This window comes from Maylandia zebra, linkage group LG20, assembly GCF_041146795.1.
Source record: "Maylandia zebra isolate NMK-2024a linkage group LG20, Mzebra_GT3a, whole genome shotgun sequence".
NCBI lineage: Eukaryota > Metazoa > Chordata > Actinopteri > Cichliformes > Cichlidae > Maylandia > Maylandia zebra.
In genome coordinates, this window is record NC_135186.1 from 35,583,464 (window position 1) to 35,599,966 (window position 16,503).

Sequence of the window (16,503 nt, forward strand, 5' to 3'; positions counted from 1 at the left end):
GGGTCCTTAGGGGCTAGTAAAGTGCTATACAAATACAGGCCATTTGCCATTTTACATCAAAGGAAGTCACTTATTACTCTGCTTAAATATGACCTAAAAAATAATAACAAAATGTTTCAAAAAAAAGTCATCAGCATAACACAGATTGAGACCAGCATCTTGGTGAAACTGGTAAATAGTAGTGACATATAGACAGTAAGAAGTGAAGCTCTCCCCTGGTGGGCAGGCAGTGCATGTGCAGGGGGCTGAGTTTGAGTTGACCCCAAACCCTTTCATTCTGAGCATATCTTGTATATATTAAAGACTCAAAGTCAATCTTCCTAAAAAAACATTTTGGGTCCTAAAATTAATCATTGGGAAATACCACATGTTGTTTTAGCTTTGTGGCCATTTTAAGCCCATAAACAGGCAGCACCCAGCATAAGGATTAGTTTACATTATTTTCAGTACTGATTCACAATCCATCAGATATTCCTGCTTAAATATGACATTACGTTTTTTTGTTATGTGTGTTGACTATACGGTGCATCTCTATATATAATTCCATCCCATTCTGCAGGCGGTCTTGTGATGTAATAACAAAGAAAGTGCCTTCTTCTTGTTCTTCTTCATCTTGCAGACTGCCTGTTTAAGGTTTGTCCTATGAGTCGGTACTCGGCTCAGAAGCAGTTCTGGAAAGCAAAACAAGCCAAACATGAGAAGGACAAGATTGGTGATGTGGTTCTGCTACAAAAACTACAGGTAACACACACATTTCAGCAGAAGCATGAGCGCATGGATGAAGCTAGGCTAGCTAACCTACGAGGACATCATTACTAAATCCCTCAGTTTTTGTGCGAAGCGAAACATATCTTAGATATTCTTGGGCACCATTGCACATCAGCAGAGAAATATGACTACAGACTTGCTGTTGGTGGTTTGTTATTTGTCAAATTATACATCAGCCTGAGAGAGGGCTCATTGGCAGACGTTTAATTAGATTGAGCTGTGTTTAATTGGATTGAGCTGTGTCTGTTGCAGCATGCATCAAATCTGGAGCAGAAGCAGAACGAGACAGAAAACAAGAAAGTCCATGGAGACGTGGTCAAATATGGAACTGTCATACAGGTAAACGAATTATTTCTCATTCAAATGAAGTGGAGCACAAAGATTTGTAGACTATTTATGTGATTATAGACCAAACACAGACAATTATGAACATTTAGTATGATTGATCGGTCACAGTCTTTCATGAATAAGCAGATATTCTCCAATACACTGCTTGTTCTCATTTTCATTGATTAATGGAGTCATCCAGTTCATTTATATGTATTTTGACTAAATGACTCCAGGAGGAAACCCTCCACAGAGAAATGCAAAACCACAAAACAAAGGTGGCAAAAAAAGGCCAGAAACATGTGCCCAAACACCAAAATGATTTAAAAAAGACAAGAGAGAAAACTGCCACATACAAATATGTAATCAATAAAGAAGGAAATGGCACAGGGAAAGACTGTAGCAGGCCTTTCAAGGAAGGATGCAAGGAGCCCAGAATCATGTTGCCTCATGATTCGCTCATGACTGAAGGTAAACAACGTTTGCACTTGTTTCCTTTACCTGCGTCTGACTCATCGATTTCTTTTCACTGTTAATGTTTTTTCATTGCAACCAACCCAAAGACGAAACATATCAGACTGTCAGTCAACATCATGCGCCCTCTGGATGTATTTACTTTGCCCAGTAAGCTTCCTTCTATGAGCACATGCTGTGTCAGTGAAGTTCACACATTTCCTTTTTCACTTTTTGCATAAACTATTCAGCTACAATTTGAGACAGGAATGTTCAATGACGAGGACTACCATAAAGATGTCGTTGTCTGACACGACCTGACAGCAGCTTGACTGATATGGGCACAAAAATGTAGAAACAACTGCAAGCTTTCTTTTTTGCACGTCAATCCTCTCATTTTATGCTCTTGTATTTAGATATGACTCAAAAAGCAGTCTTGATGTGTCAACTTGCCTCAGCTTTATGGAACTTTAGGTTGAAGTGCAGTGGAAATAACAAAAGCTGGAAAATGTTTTAGTTATTGTACGAGTTCTTGTAACTTGAAAGAAGCCCTAATGGCTCAATCAAAGAGAGCGAATCTTAGGTTTCCCTTCATTAGGTAGGCCCAACCATGATTTTAAAAAAATGGATTCACCAATGCTGAAAATTCCCTTTGCAACATGCATGATATAAATCCCTTGATCCAGAAGAATATCTGAACTTTTTATTTTTCTTATTTTGAGTGAGCACATGACAGAATGTCAGATAGATTTGCCCTTTTTGTCATAAAGACCGGTAACCAACCAGCCACATAAACTCTTTGTTGAAAGTAATAATGCTGCCATAAGGGCCCGTGCCCACTCGCAGTATTGTTAACAGGAAGCGTGCATGACCTCGTTTTCATGGCGCTCCTAAGAGCCCCCTGTTAGTAGGTCATACTGTTGTTTTCTTCAATTTCAGATGGTTGGTGAGAGAGAAGTGACATTTAACTGACACTGGAAAAATGGAAAAGTGAGATTTTAGCCAATGACTGAACACCATCAAAAGATTGTTATAGCAAAAACTTTCAGTGGTAGCTTCTAAGTTAGCCAACAGTTTGCTTCCCTCCCAGAACATCTCTGATGGCCCAGTCATGAATTTAAATTTTATTTAACACATTGCTAAAAACTCTTTTGCTACTTTGTCTATCAGTTGGTCTGATTGAGTTAATGTGTTATGCTATTTTTTTTCCCGTTCGGTGTTTTTATCCCTTTTCAGTTTAGCTAAACGCACCACATCGGCTGAATATTGATACTAATAAAATAAAAGACATTTGCCAGTATCCATGCTTGAAATTCATTTTCACGCATATTTTGTAATAAAGGTTTTTTCATCCCTTGTAGGGAAAGAATTACAATAAAAATAAGCACATAACAAACAATTTAACAGATGGTGTGTCTGTAATGTAATGTTAATGTCCTTTGTGTGCAGCAGCTGCAGTTTAAAGAAATCTTAACACATTATCTATAACAATTTTTTTCCCACCACCCAGCAGAGGCCAAAATCCAACTTACTGCACATTTAAAAGTTCAAAAGAATCAAAGTTCCAGGTCAATGCAGATGTGTTTTTAAATCTCACTGTGGTGACGTTAGACAGCACTCACAGGCTACACATCTGAACACGTCTGCATATAAGAACACGCCTGCAGAGTTGCATTGTCTATCAGGACTTCCTGCTCTGAAGCCAACCAGTGTCTGCACTGTGACCGCTACTCTTTGCTAGCAGGGCGACATCAGTTGCCATGATAACCAGGTGATTCACACGCCTCCGCTCCCCTTTTTATAGCTGTAATCGACCCTGCTGGTGTTTGTATGATCATTTACACACAGACACACACACACACACACACACACACACACACACACACACACACACACACACACACACAGCAGCACTGCTTTAGTGAGTATGTACATGCTGTTATCTGTTAGTGTCAATATTAACTTCCTTTCAAGGTTGAAGACCTCTTGTCATTACTCTCTCCCTCGCTCTCTCTCTCTCTCACACACACACACACACACACACACACACACACACACACACACACACACACACACACACATTTCCCACAGAACAATCTGAATAAGATTCAGTCAGACGATACCACACCCAATGTGTGTGTGTGTGTTTGTTTTTAAGGTGTAGAACGTATGACTGTGTCACTAACCTGAAGAGCAAAAGATTAGTGAAGATACTTTTTCACAGGTTTAAAAACATTCAGCCATGAAATGAAAAATTAAAAGTGTGTCTATTAAGTTTATTAACTAAACAACACAGAAGCAAAAATTCACTCCAATCATTTCTGTTGTTTATTTGTCTTCAGATCTGCAGTCTGTGACACCACGAGTGCAGTGAGTTTCTAGGTTGATGACTAACTCGGTGTTAGTGAACTACAAACAAACAAAACAAAAAATGTACAAAACTCTTTCTTAAACATAAAAGTAATTTTAGTTACACTGATCTAATCCTAATGAAGAAGTGAAGAAGTCAGTGTTTTCCTTCAAGTGTAATCAAATGTACAGTAGTGTCTCTTTTAAATACCAGAGCAGCAAAAAATCTGTGAGGTTTTTTTGATTTGTGTTCACTTTTTCACAGTATGTTAAAAAAAAAAAAAGACAAAGTAAAGATCTTGTTTCCAGAACAGTTGCTATTTTAGTGGCATTTGGTTATATAATGCCCTAGTGACATATTTTAAATGCTGTCTACGTGACATACGGTGCAATGATGTACATGTGTCTGCAGCTGCTCCACATGAAGAGTAATAAATACCTGACGGTGAACAAACGGCTGCCGGCTCTGCTGGAGAAGAACGCCATGCGAGTCACTCTGGACGGGACGGGAAACGAAGGCTCCTGGCACTTCATCCAGCCGTTTTGGAAGCTGCGTGCCAACGGAGACAATGTAAATGCACATTACGCCACACATCTGTGAAACACTGTTGCACATTACAGGAAAATCTGCGCTCATGGCAACAGCCTGACCTTTCGTTTTTAGTGCCACCATCAGAGCATCAAAATATATACAATAGATCCATAGTTGCAGATTATTCAGTCTGCTCTCTGCTGCAGGTGGTGGTGGGAGATAAAGTGATCCTGAACCCGGTGAACGCTGGTCAGCCGCTGCACGCTTCAAACTACGAACTGACCGACCATCCGGGATGCAAAGAGGTGAGAGAAAGTGATGATCAGAAAACTGAGAGAAATATTCAGCATTTCTCATTTCCCTGAAATTGGCGCCCTCTTGTTTTAGAGATGACATGCAGGTTATTCTCTCACATTCCGGATATTCACTATGTGTCATTTCCCATGATGACGGGAAAATACATGACTTGCACTTTACTCATTTTACGCACCACACACAAATAGTAAATGGACTGATTCTTATACAGCACTTTTCTAACTGAGACCTCAAAGCTCAGTTATCTTTAATTATTGCTCATTAAACATGGCGTCGCTGCTGGATGCTGTGATATAATTGTTACTGTGAGCAGAGTCTGCAGTTATTTATTTAAATGATAAGACTGAGGCTTCTGGAAAATTATTAACACGTTAAAGTTAATGATTTCTTAAAACAAACAGTTTAAAATCAATAAAAAGAAAGAAAAGCAGCGTGTTCTTTGGATATATAGAAATATTTTTCACGTGGGGAAACTGCTGACTGTTTAGTACCTCAAGTGGCCCGTGGGTTTCTGTTAGTCTAATGAATTTCACAGTAAAGTGACTCACAAATGACTACAAAGAAACAAAATGATAAGATCTGTTTTATCCTAAAATCTGGAAATTCCATAGTTACAGTTTGTAAAAATAATCACAATAAACCTGTAATGTAGCACAAATAGGTAGAATTTCATATAGCTAAATAAATATAATGCAACATGACAAAATAGATATTTTAATAATGTGAAAACAAATCTGAAAAGAGAATAAATGTGATTATATGAGGCAAGAAATAACACAAGTATTAGCCTAGAAAGAGATTCAAAGCACAAAACGTTAAAATAAACATAAAGAAACACAAATGTTTTGATTTGATCGTGTTTATACGAGATTATACAAATGCACACTGCCTCTACTGCGCTCCCCACACCCTAACGAGAGCATGTTTGCGCCCTCTGCAGGTGAACTCTGTGAACTGCAACACCAGCTGGAAGATCAACCTGTTCATGATGTTCAACGATCACAGAGAGGAAGTCCTCAAAGGAGTGAGTGAAGCAGCACTGCACACAGTATAAGTGCGCTAGAAATACAGGCATTAGTTAGTGTTTTAAAAGGAAGTCGTGTTTAGTGCCACAGATAGATTTAAAATTTTCACATGCATATATTCAAATTAGACATTAAAACAACATCTGAACAATAACTTCAGTAATTTAAAGTCTTTTCCCTGTTTTTTACCGTTCCTTTGTGGAGGTCTTCACCTTCGCCTTTTCCTACTTTTAGTTTCATTGTTACTTTTTATTTATTTGTTGGAATATTTGCAGCTCCAGGCCATCTCCTGGGATCTTTTTAAACTCTTTGCATAGTAAAGTTCTGTGACTGCATGTTTTATGCTGAAATTCACCCCAAGAGTCACAGTTACTGTCAGTAAGTCAAAGAGCCAGCAGGAGCGCTGTTTGTCACCAACATTGTTTCAGAGATAAACGATAAATGCCCGGAGAGGCTCAGGAGACTCGCAGACGAACCCAAATTGTCCTTCAGTCCTCCTTTAAGATCTTCCTGTCTCTGTCAGGGCGACGTGGTGCGCTTGTTTCACGCTGAGCAGGAAAAGTTTCTGACCTGCGATGAATACAAGAGCAAACTCCACGTTTTCCTCCGAACCACGCTGAGGCAGTCAGCAACATCAGCGACCAGCTCCAACGCCCTGTGGGAGGTTGAGGTACACAAACAAACACACACAAGTACACAAATTCTCTAAACTTCCACTTGTGTTAAACTTTCTCTTTATGTGCTGATTGGTTTGACAGGTTGTCCATCATGATCCATGCCGCGGAGGGGCGGGACATTGGAACAGTCTCTACCGTTTCAAACACCTGGCCACTGGAAACTACCTGGCTGCTGAGGTAACTATGAGATCAAGCTGGTGGACTAAAGAAGCAGTCCATGAATGAAGTTTGACCGTTAAAGCAAATACCAAACACCACGCTATGGCTGTGGTTTTGCTACAACAGATGCAGTTTCATAGATGTAGATGCTAACTGATAATTATTTATCTATAAATAATATATAAGTAATGAATTGTTGGAAGGAAAGGAAAGAGCTGCTATCCAATAAATTCATTGTTGAAGACCTCTTATTTGTGTTGTTGTTGTTGTCGTTGTTGTAGGAGAACCCGGGTTATAAAGGAGAGAATGTGGAGCTGTCTTCCTCGGTGAGTCTCTTCCATGACACATAAGATATAAGGCATCGGTAAGTCACAGCGGGTGTCCAGGTTTTATTTTGAAAGGGCTATAACTACACTCTGCAGGAGACGGGACACTTTGTGTCTGACTTTTCTCTGATGACATTTACGTTCAGGTATTTAAGGCAAAGACATTTTCATTTCAAAATTTTCAGGAAAAATGATATATTGTTTCCAGGAAGTGCCTCAACACTTTTGCCTCATTTTGATGTGTTTTTCAAGTCCATCAAAGATCGATGCAGCCAGAAACAGCCTCTTCTGAATGAAGTCCACGCTGATCAGTAATCTAACCCCTTTACATCCTATACATGACCTCTGACCTTTCTGTAGATGGACGGTAGCCGTAGCAACAAGCGGTCCCACGGAGAGAGGATCAAGTACAAGCTGGTCGCGGTGCCTCATGGGAGCGACATCGCCTCGCTGTTCGAGCTCGACCCGACTACGCTGCAGAAAACCGACTCCTTCGTACCACGGTAGGAACACACGAGTCCTTTAACTTCCTGCAGATGTTTCACAGTAAAAGACTTTAGAGGACAGGGACATTATGGGAGCGAGGTCCACTTTTCCTTCAGATGGTAAGAAATTGAAATAGTTTGAAATAGTTTGAAATCGTAATTGACTGAATGTCATTTTAATGAATCTGTTTTGCACTTCAACTAAATACACAATGACTGTTTGTCTGAAAAAGAGAATGATTTCACTGTACCTCACAGAAAAAAGGGAAAATTAAAAACAAGATTTAAGATTTATGTCCTCGTCTTTTCAAAGTTTAAAAAACAAAACAAATCTTTTAAATCATCTGATAAAGTGTTTTTGTCGTTATATTGCTGTTATATGCTGCTGTTTCTTTATATCTTATTGTGTTCTCATTAACTTTTCCCTAAAAATATCCAATAACTGTTATATTTTTATGGGGAACTCTCATTTCAGGTTATTTGTTTTTACAGGGAAACTATTAAAAATGAATTTTAAAAACATTTGTGAAACTGACCTACATATATTGAATAAATAATATATAAGACAATAGTTGACAATGATTCTTAAGCTGCATTTGTATGACAGACATTAGTTTTCTTTAACGAGGAGCCCACAGACTTCAGAACGAAGTTGAAGGGATTAAAACCGAGGGCTGTGTATGTTTTAGAAACTCATACGTGCGCCTGAGGCATCTTTGCACGAACACCTGGATCCAGAGCACCAACGTCCCCATCGATATCGATGAGGAGCGCCCTATCAGGCTCATGGTGAGGTCTTAGTTTTGATCAGGTTTCCTGCTAAAAGGTGCTTAGCTGATTTAGTCTTCCATTTAATTTAATTTAAGGAACTACAATTACAAAAACATTTGTATGATGTAGTAACTCCAAATACTTGATTGTTTGGTGTTCTCAAATCTGACAAAGGAATATTTGGGACTTTTAAGATGGTGGCCAAACAAAACAAAATAAGTTTGTTCAACCAGTTGGAACAGACATTTTCTCTTGTTTCCTGGTTAATAGTCTACATGATCAATTATTTTTAATCATTATTAAGCTAATAGCCATTGCCTCAAAACCAACAGTCAAGAATAATTAACCATTCATCCAAACCATCAATTTAAAAATGCACAAAAACATGATTTTTTTTTACCAGAAATAAGATGAAGTTACTCTTTGAAGTGTCTGTTTAATATTAATTTAAGTTCTTTTGCAGTTGGGGACATGTCCCACAAAAGAGGACAAAGAAGCGTTCGCTATTGTTTCCGTTCCTGTGATGGAAATCAGAGATCTGGACTTTGCCAATGATGCCAGCGCCATGCTGAGCACTGTGGTGGACCAGTTCAGCCAGGGCTTCATCAGTCAGAACGACCGCAAGTAATGAGCCACGTTGAAAAGAAAGTTTACTTTCTTTGTTGGCACTCAGGAGGAGTTAATGCTTTCTGGTGTTTCTGTTGGTCAGGTATGCCATCAAGCTGCTGGAAGATGTGGTTTTCTTTGTGGCTGATGTCATTAACAGCGGGCAGCCTGTCCTGGATGTAATGATGACCAAACCTAACCGAGAGAGACAAAAGCTCATGAGAGAACAGAACATCCTCAAACAGGTCTGATCCTAAAAATACTCACACACCTTTTCCAGTAAAATAGTACAAGGGCTGGTTTGGAACCTGTGCCAACTCTTGAACCAGTGTCCTCTGACTCCTTCTGAGTGCAACATCAGATAATACAAACACCATGTCCTAAAGGACTTCCAGCTGTCTGAAAGTGTGTGCTTGTGTGTTTTGATCAGATCTTCGGCATCCTGAAGGCCCCCTTTAAGGACCGGCCAGGAGGGGAAGGTCCTCTGCTGTGCCTGGAGGAGCTGGCCGACCAGAAGAATGCTCCCTACCAGTACATGCTCAGACTCAGCTACAGAGTCCTCCGGCACTCTCAGGATGACTACCGCAAGAACCAGGTGAGGGGACGATGACATTCATACTAGTTTTTATTGTTTCAAATCTTTATAAGCTTTATAAAGTTGAGACTTTTACGAGTTTGGAGCTGTCCCGGTGTTTTCTTTGTTAAGCCAAAAGCTCTTATTTTCAATCATTTTGTGAAAGCAGAATGACAAACCAGCTACTAAATGCTAAAAATGACACAACTTTGATGCCTGATAAAGCTCTTAATGGTAGAACAGCTGAAGATAACAGTGATCACAGAGACTCAAAATTCACCCCTCTCCAGGAGTATATAGCGAAGCAGTTCGGTGTGATGCAGAGTCAGATTGGGTACGACATCCTGGCTGAGGACACCATCACTGCCCTGCTGCACAATAACCGCAAACTGCTGGAGAAACACATCACCAAGACCGAGGTGGAGACTTTTGTCAGTCTGGTCCGCAAGAACCGAGAACCCAGGTACGCACGGAGACAGTAACAATCCCGAGTACATGCCAAGTGCAGATTAGACTCCAGGATTTTGAATCTTCAATCCAAAGACACAAGCTGCGTGAAGCGATTAAAATTGCTAACACCAAGGCAGCAGTGGTTTCTGACTTTCTAATAAGGACGGTGGCAACATTTTCTATTGCTTATCTCCTGCAGAAGTCAAAATCCTCAAATTCCTGCAGTCTGCCTTTGATAAGGATGTTTGCATTTTTTGGGCAAATCCAAGCAGTGATATAGTCCAAAGTTATAGCTTTTACTTTTGAAAGTGGTAATAAAGTGCTATTCTGTTATATTCTGTTTTACTACTTGACTTGGTGTTTCCTGGACTTTGCAGGTTTTTGGACTACCTGTCAGACCTGTGTGTGTCCAACAACGTGGCCATCCCCGTCACACAGGAGCTCATCTGTAAATGTGTCCTGGACCCCAAAAACCAGGACATCCTCATTAAGACAGAGTGAGGCGGGAGGGAATAAAGATCGCTTTACCCATCTCACTTTACCTTACCCTGTGGGCACTGCAGTAAAACTTAGTTTACTTTGGGAGAATGAGCTTTTTCAGTTTGCACCCCACCAACAAACAAAGAGTAAAATTAAAGAGTGTGTGTAATTGGTCTTTACATATCTATCTATCTACATGTCTATATATACACACATATATCTATATCTAGAGAGAGAGAGAGAGAGAGAGAACTATAACTTTTAGTCTAATTGTTTACCGTGATCTACTTTACTACGTGTTCCAGGCGTCGTGTTCCAAAGGAGGCGCCCTCTGGTGGTGTTCAAGGAGACTACATGGCAATGGATGACTTTGGAGATGAGGATGAGGTATGTTTGTCTGTATATTTGTAAATCGTTACCATAGATATAAAAGACGGATGTAGTCTTGTTTGCGCCACCCATTTGTTAGTGAAGTCACAAGCTGAGTGTTTTCACTGCAACCATTTTGGTGTTTATATAGGACACACTCATTATGTGGTAAAGCTGCTTTATCATCCTTTATTAAATTAAAGGGGACCGTCATTTTCAAAGTCAATTTCATTTAGTAATTCAGTAAGAGCAGAAACTAGTGACAAATATAAAATCCAAAAGAAGAGAATAACACTAATTACTAAGGTCGTAGACCAAGTGAACATTTTTTCTTTAGACTTATGTATAGTGGGACGTGTTTTTGCAACTAGAACCATAGTCACTGCCTACTGGTTATGAGAAATAATGCAGGGCACTTCTGGAATGGCTTTATGTATCAGAAATGGAAACTTTGTCCATCTTTTGTGGTCATTACCACAATACATTGAACCAATTCAAAATCCTGTTTCCCAAGACACAGAAAACTTTGATTTTCAAAACTTCAGTAGGCTGTTGTGTATATCTAGAATACTGATTGGTTAAAAAAGTCCACACCAAAAGTTACAACAATTACAAAATTTATTTATTTTTTCCACATTGTGGACTGAATACAATATACTTACTGTCTGATAGCAAAACCACATGTGACTAGGTAGTAGTATTTCTAGAAAATAGTGTAATGGGCAAACATCTCATATCTAAACAAATCACTCACTTTCATGTCTCGGTGAAAGGTTCATTACATTTGAAGAAGACTAAACAATTAATGATGACCAAATTATTTTGGTCTTTGCTGCAGTCATGTTCTTACTTTTTAGATGGATGGTATTACGAAAATGTCTGTTCTACTCTTCCTGCAGGTGTGGCTGATGTGGACAGACAAAGCTAATGAGAAACAGGAGAAAAGCATCAGACAGCTGGCTCAGGAGGCAAGACAAGGAAATGCTCATGATGAGAACGTCCTCACTTACTATAGGTACAGCCAAACAAAAACAGCAATTCACTTCAAATCTCATAAAAATCCAACAGACTTTTGTAAAGTGATCCAAGAATACGATAAAAAGAAGCAAAGCTGATAGAGCCTGCCTCTGTGGACTTCCTTAGGTATCAGCTGAAGCTGTTTGCCCGTATGTGTTTGGACCGTCAGTATCTTGCAATAGATGAGATCTCCAAACAGCTGGATGTGGAGCTGATCTTCCTGTGCATGATGGATGAGACTCTTCCCTTTGACCTCCGGGCATCCTTCTGCCGCCTCATGCTCCATGCTCACGTAGACCGAGACCCTCAGGAACTGGTGACTCCTGTCAAATTCGCCCGGCTCTGGACTGAGATTCCAACCTCCATCACCATCAAAGAGTAAGACGATTTTAGTAAAGCAGTAATATGTTTCTGGAGAAGTTGTGATAGGGCTGTCTTGTGGCAGCTTTGTGCTTTGATTCACTCTGACTCAAAAAGAGGAAGGGAACAAAAATACAAAATGCTGTTAAGGAAATTATAGTTTTTATAACATGCGGTTTAAACATAAAGCAGCACCCCCCCACCCCCACCCGCACAAACATGTCCTCCAACCACACACACCCATATTTTGTTTTCAAACTCCATTGCGGTTTATTCACACCTCAAACAATTAAACGAATAAAAGTGAACTGCAACAAATTACTGGTAAATTACTAAAATAAACTACTAACTCTTTTACGCTACGTCCACACCTACACAGGTATTTTTAAAAACACAGCTGTTTCTATGCATTTGGGGCTTTTGTTCACACGTAAACGGCGTTTCAAATCACCGAAAACAGAGATTTTTTAAAACTCAGTTTTTGCGTTTACGTGTGGACGAGGAATACAGAGTTCGTCACGCAACGTCAAAGGTATGTGCCTTTTTTCACGTCACGCTGTGGCCACGTTATTGTTTACATGAGATGAATTTTTACAATGACAAAATACTGTTAATCTTACTATCCTCAGTTTTTACACTTACGCTTGCATACACACACGTAGTTACTGTCTCTCCATTTGGAAAGGCAGAGGCGTCAAGATGTACTTATTTTATGTGTAGTTAGAATTGAATAGAATTAGAATAGAATTCAACTTTATTGCCATTGCACATGCACAGGTACAGGGCAACGCAATGCAGTTTGCATCCATCCAGAAGTGCTTTAGTGATATAGATATATTACAATATATATTAGCAATAATATAGATATGTGAGTATATTACAGAAATGGGTCTATTATGTTATAATGTACACGGTATGAAGTATGTTGTTGTTTTTCCTGTTTAATAATATTCAACATTGCTATTACATTTTTCAAAAATGCCTCTCTATGCAAAATGGGTTTAAAAGCATTAACAACTGTGGCATACTGTTTGTCTGTGATTTGAACCAGGGGAACAAGTTACGTAGGGTCAGCCTGATACTATTTGTATTCCGCTGTAACTTTACTGTATGAATAGCTAACATCTCCAAAATGTCAGGAGTAGTTAGTTATTACAAGAAGTGTTTTAAAAATTAAAAATGTGGGATACTGTTTCTCCGTGATTTGGAGAGCCCAGAGCGTACTCCCTGCATAAGGAAAACTGATTCTATTGCAGAGACCTACCTTGGCACTTGTTCAGGTGAAGCCAAAGGAAACATACGTTTCACCATATTTTCTAGTCTTTGGCTTGGAAGGAGGTTTGTTTGGATACGTATTTGGCGATGCTTCATCTCCTACTTTGAAACCTTTGTGACCCTTTGTTTTCAGAAAGGTTGATAATGATTATGCTACTTCACTTTTGAAAGGTGTTGAATAGAGTAGTTGTGACGCCATTTGAAACGGACCTTTTTGAAGCCCTTGTGCTCAGGCTTTAGCGTCACCGTTGAAGAAACTGGCAGAGCCTGGATAGCTCAGTCGGTAGAGCATCAGACTTTTAATCTGAGGGTCCAGGGTTCAAGTCCCTGTTCAGGTGTTGTGTCTGTTTGCACCCCCAAGGAAGCACGCCTCTTAACATTTGGTTGAGACTTTGTGTAAACCATGGTCTTGGTCATCAGTTCCAGAGTTCCTACCTGACAAATTGTAGTGTATCCAAAAGCCAGCTTTCATTCCATTGTTGAGGTGACACACCACACAAGAGTAGGCTCCTTCACATTGCAGCGTATTGACATGCTAATGTCACAAATTCCTTGCTTTCAGAAAAGGTGAAAACGATCCTCTTATTTATTATCTGAATGGCGTTTCGACAGTGTTCCAACACTGGCATGTAGTTTACACATAAATATGGTTTTTGGCCTGTAGACTGGGCCTAGACATGGCCGAGATAACTCAGTTGGGGGAGCTTCAGACATTTCATCGTGCATCTTCGTTTTGTAACTTGGAGAGCACAGCGTGGCCAGTGAGCTAGGTTGAAGACACAAGTCAGCTTTACTACGTGGCACAAATGGTCAAATAGATTATGGAAATGATCCATGCTGACAGTAAGTAAGAGACAGTGACCCCAGGGTTGTGACCCTTTGTTTTCAGAAAGGTTGATAATGATTATGCTACTTCACTTTTGAAAGGTGTTGAGTAGAGTAGTTGTGACGCCATTTGAAACGGACCTTTTTGAAGCCCTTGTGCTCAGGCTTTAGCGTCACCGTTGAGGAAACTGGCAGAGCCTGGATAGCTCAGTCGGTAGAGCATCAGACTTTTAATCTGATGGTCCAGGGTTCAAGTCCCTGTTCAGGCGTTGTGTCTGCTTGCACACTTCTTAACATTTGGTGGAGACTTTGTGTAAACCATGGTCTTGGTCATCAGTTCCAGAGTTCCTACCTGACAATTTGTAGTGTATCCAAAAGCCAGCTTTCATTCCATTGCTGAGGTGACACACCACACAAGAGTAGGCCCCTTCACATTGCAGCGTATTGACATGCTAATGTCACAAATTCCTTGCTTTCAGAAAAGGTGAAAACGATCCTCTTATTTATTATCTGAATGGCGTTTCGACAGTGTTCCAACACTGGCATGTAGTTTACACATAAATATGGTTTTTGGCCTGTAGACTGGGCCTAGACATGGCCGAGATAACTCAGTTGGAGGAGCTTCAGACATTTCATCGTGCATCTTCGTTTTGTAACTTGGAGAGCACAGCGTGGCCAGTGAGCTAGGTTGAAGACACAAGTCAGCTGGTTTACTACGTGGCACAAATGGTCAAATAGATTATGGAAATGATTCATGCTGACAGTGAGTGAGAGACAGTGACCCCAGGGTTGTGACCCTTTGTTTTCAGAAAGGTTGATAATGATTATGCTACTTCACTTTTGAAAGGTGTTGAATAGAGTAGTTGTGACGCCATTTGAAACGGACCTTTTTGAAGCCCTTGTGCTCAGGCTTTAGCGTCACCGTTGAAGAAACTGACAGAGCCTGGATAGCTCAGTCGGTAGCGCATCAGACTTTTAATCTGAGGGTCCAGGGTTCAAGTCCCTGTTCAGGTGTTGTGTCTGTTTGCACCCCCAAGGAAGCACACCTCTTAACATTTGGTTGAGACTTTGTGTAAACCATGGTCTTGGTCATCAGTTCCAGAGTTCCTACCTGACAAATTGTAGTGTATCCAAAAGCCAGCTTTCATTCCATTGTTGAGGTGACACACCACACAAGAGTAGGCTCCTTCACATTGCAGCGTATTGACATGCTAATGTCACAAATTCCTTGCTTTCAGAAAAGGTGAAAACGATCCTCTTATTTGTTATCTGAAGAAACAAGTCAGTCTTTACCACCAATTCAATGAAATACACCTAGGAGGGGACACTCTTTATAAGCGTCTTCTAAATGGTCTAGTGGGTTCATTGAAGAACTCCAAAAGTCTTGACAGTCATCTTTATCCCAGTACAGGTAATGTGTCCAGTAGTAATAGCTGGTTTACTACGTGGCACAAATGGTCAAATAGATTATGGAAATGATTCATGCTGACAGTGAGTGAGAGACAGTGACCCCAGGGTTGTGACCCTTTGTTTTCAGAAAGGTTGATAATGATTATGCTACTTCACTTTTGAAAGGTGTTGAATAGAGTAGTTGTGACGCCATTTGAAACGGACCTTTTTGAAGCCCTTGTGCTCAGGCTTTAGCGTCACCGTTGAAGAAACTGGCAGAGCCTGGATAGCTCAGTCGGTAGAGCATCAGACTTTTAATCTGCAGGTCCAGGGTTCAAGTCCCTTTTCAGGCGTTGTGTCTGTTTGCACCCCCAAGGAAGCACGCCTCTTAACATTTGGTTGAGACTTTGCGTAAACCATGGTCTTGGTCATCAGTTCCAGAGTTCCTACCTGACAATTTGTAGTGTATCCAAAAGCCAGCTTTCATTCCATTGTTGAGGTGACACACCACACAAGAGTAGGCTCCTTCACATTGCAGCGTATTGACATGCTAATGTCACAAATTCATTGCTTTCAGAAAAGGTGAAAACGATCCTCTTATTTATTATCTGAATGGCGTTTCGACAGTGTTCCAACACTGGCATGTAGTTTACACATAAATATGGTTTTTGGCCTGTAGACTGGGCCTAGACATGGCCGAGATAACTCAGTTGGGGGAGCTTCAGACATTTCATCGTGCATCTTCGTTTTGTAACTTGGAGAGCACAGCGTGGCCAGTGAGCTAGGTTGAAGACACAAGTCAGCTTTACTACGTGGCACAAATGGTCAAATAGATTATGGAAATGATCCATGCTGACAGTAAGTAAGAGACAGTGACCCCAGGGTTGTGACCCTTTGTTTTCAGAAAGGTTGATAATGATTATGCTACTTCACTTTTGAAAGGTGTTGAGTAGAGTAGTTGTGACGCCATT

At 40.3% G+C, this 16,503-nt stretch overlaps 1 protein-coding gene and 3 non-coding genes across 4 annotated transcripts in view; all 4 read left to right on the plus strand.

Annotated features, from left to right (window-relative positions):
• The window catches only part of itpr3 (inositol 1,4,5-trisphosphate receptor, type 3), a 78,623-nt gene that overhangs the window by 23,215 nt on the left and 38,905 nt on the right, over window positions 1-16,503 (plus strand). The window contains exons 4-21 of the mRNA XM_012925316.3: window positions 620-741; window positions 1,021-1,107; window positions 4,310-4,468; window positions 4,636-4,734; window positions 5,685-5,768; window positions 6,293-6,439; window positions 6,528-6,623; window positions 6,887-6,931; window positions 7,292-7,434; window positions 8,106-8,205; window positions 8,651-8,811; window positions 8,897-9,038; window positions 9,224-9,388; window positions 9,658-9,830; window positions 10,195-10,314; window positions 10,603-10,684; window positions 11,566-11,681; window positions 11,810-12,061. Coding sequence (XP_012780770.1) covers window positions 620-741; window positions 1,021-1,107; window positions 4,310-4,468; window positions 4,636-4,734; window positions 5,685-5,768; window positions 6,293-6,439; window positions 6,528-6,623; window positions 6,887-6,931; window positions 7,292-7,434; window positions 8,106-8,205; window positions 8,651-8,811; window positions 8,897-9,038; window positions 9,224-9,388; window positions 9,658-9,830; window positions 10,195-10,314; window positions 10,603-10,684; window positions 11,566-11,681; window positions 11,810-12,061 — 2,293 coding nt within the window. The remainder of the gene's footprint in view (window positions 1-619; window positions 742-1,020; window positions 1,108-4,309; window positions 4,469-4,635; window positions 4,735-5,684; window positions 5,769-6,292; window positions 6,440-6,527; window positions 6,624-6,886; window positions 6,932-7,291; window positions 7,435-8,105; window positions 8,206-8,650; window positions 8,812-8,896; window positions 9,039-9,223; window positions 9,389-9,657; window positions 9,831-10,194; window positions 10,315-10,602; window positions 10,685-11,565; window positions 11,682-11,809; window positions 12,062-16,503) is intronic.
• trnak-uuu (transfer RNA lysine (anticodon UUU)) lies at window positions 13,584-13,656 on the plus strand. The gene has a single exon. It is a non-coding gene; the product is annotated as a tRNA-Lys (tRNA).
• On the plus strand, window positions 14,340-14,412 carry trnak-uuu (transfer RNA lysine (anticodon UUU)). Its single transcript has one exon. It is a non-coding gene; the product is annotated as a tRNA-Lys (tRNA).
• Window positions 15,085-15,157, plus strand: trnak-uuu (transfer RNA lysine (anticodon UUU)). Its single transcript has one exon. It is a non-coding gene; the product is annotated as a tRNA-Lys (tRNA).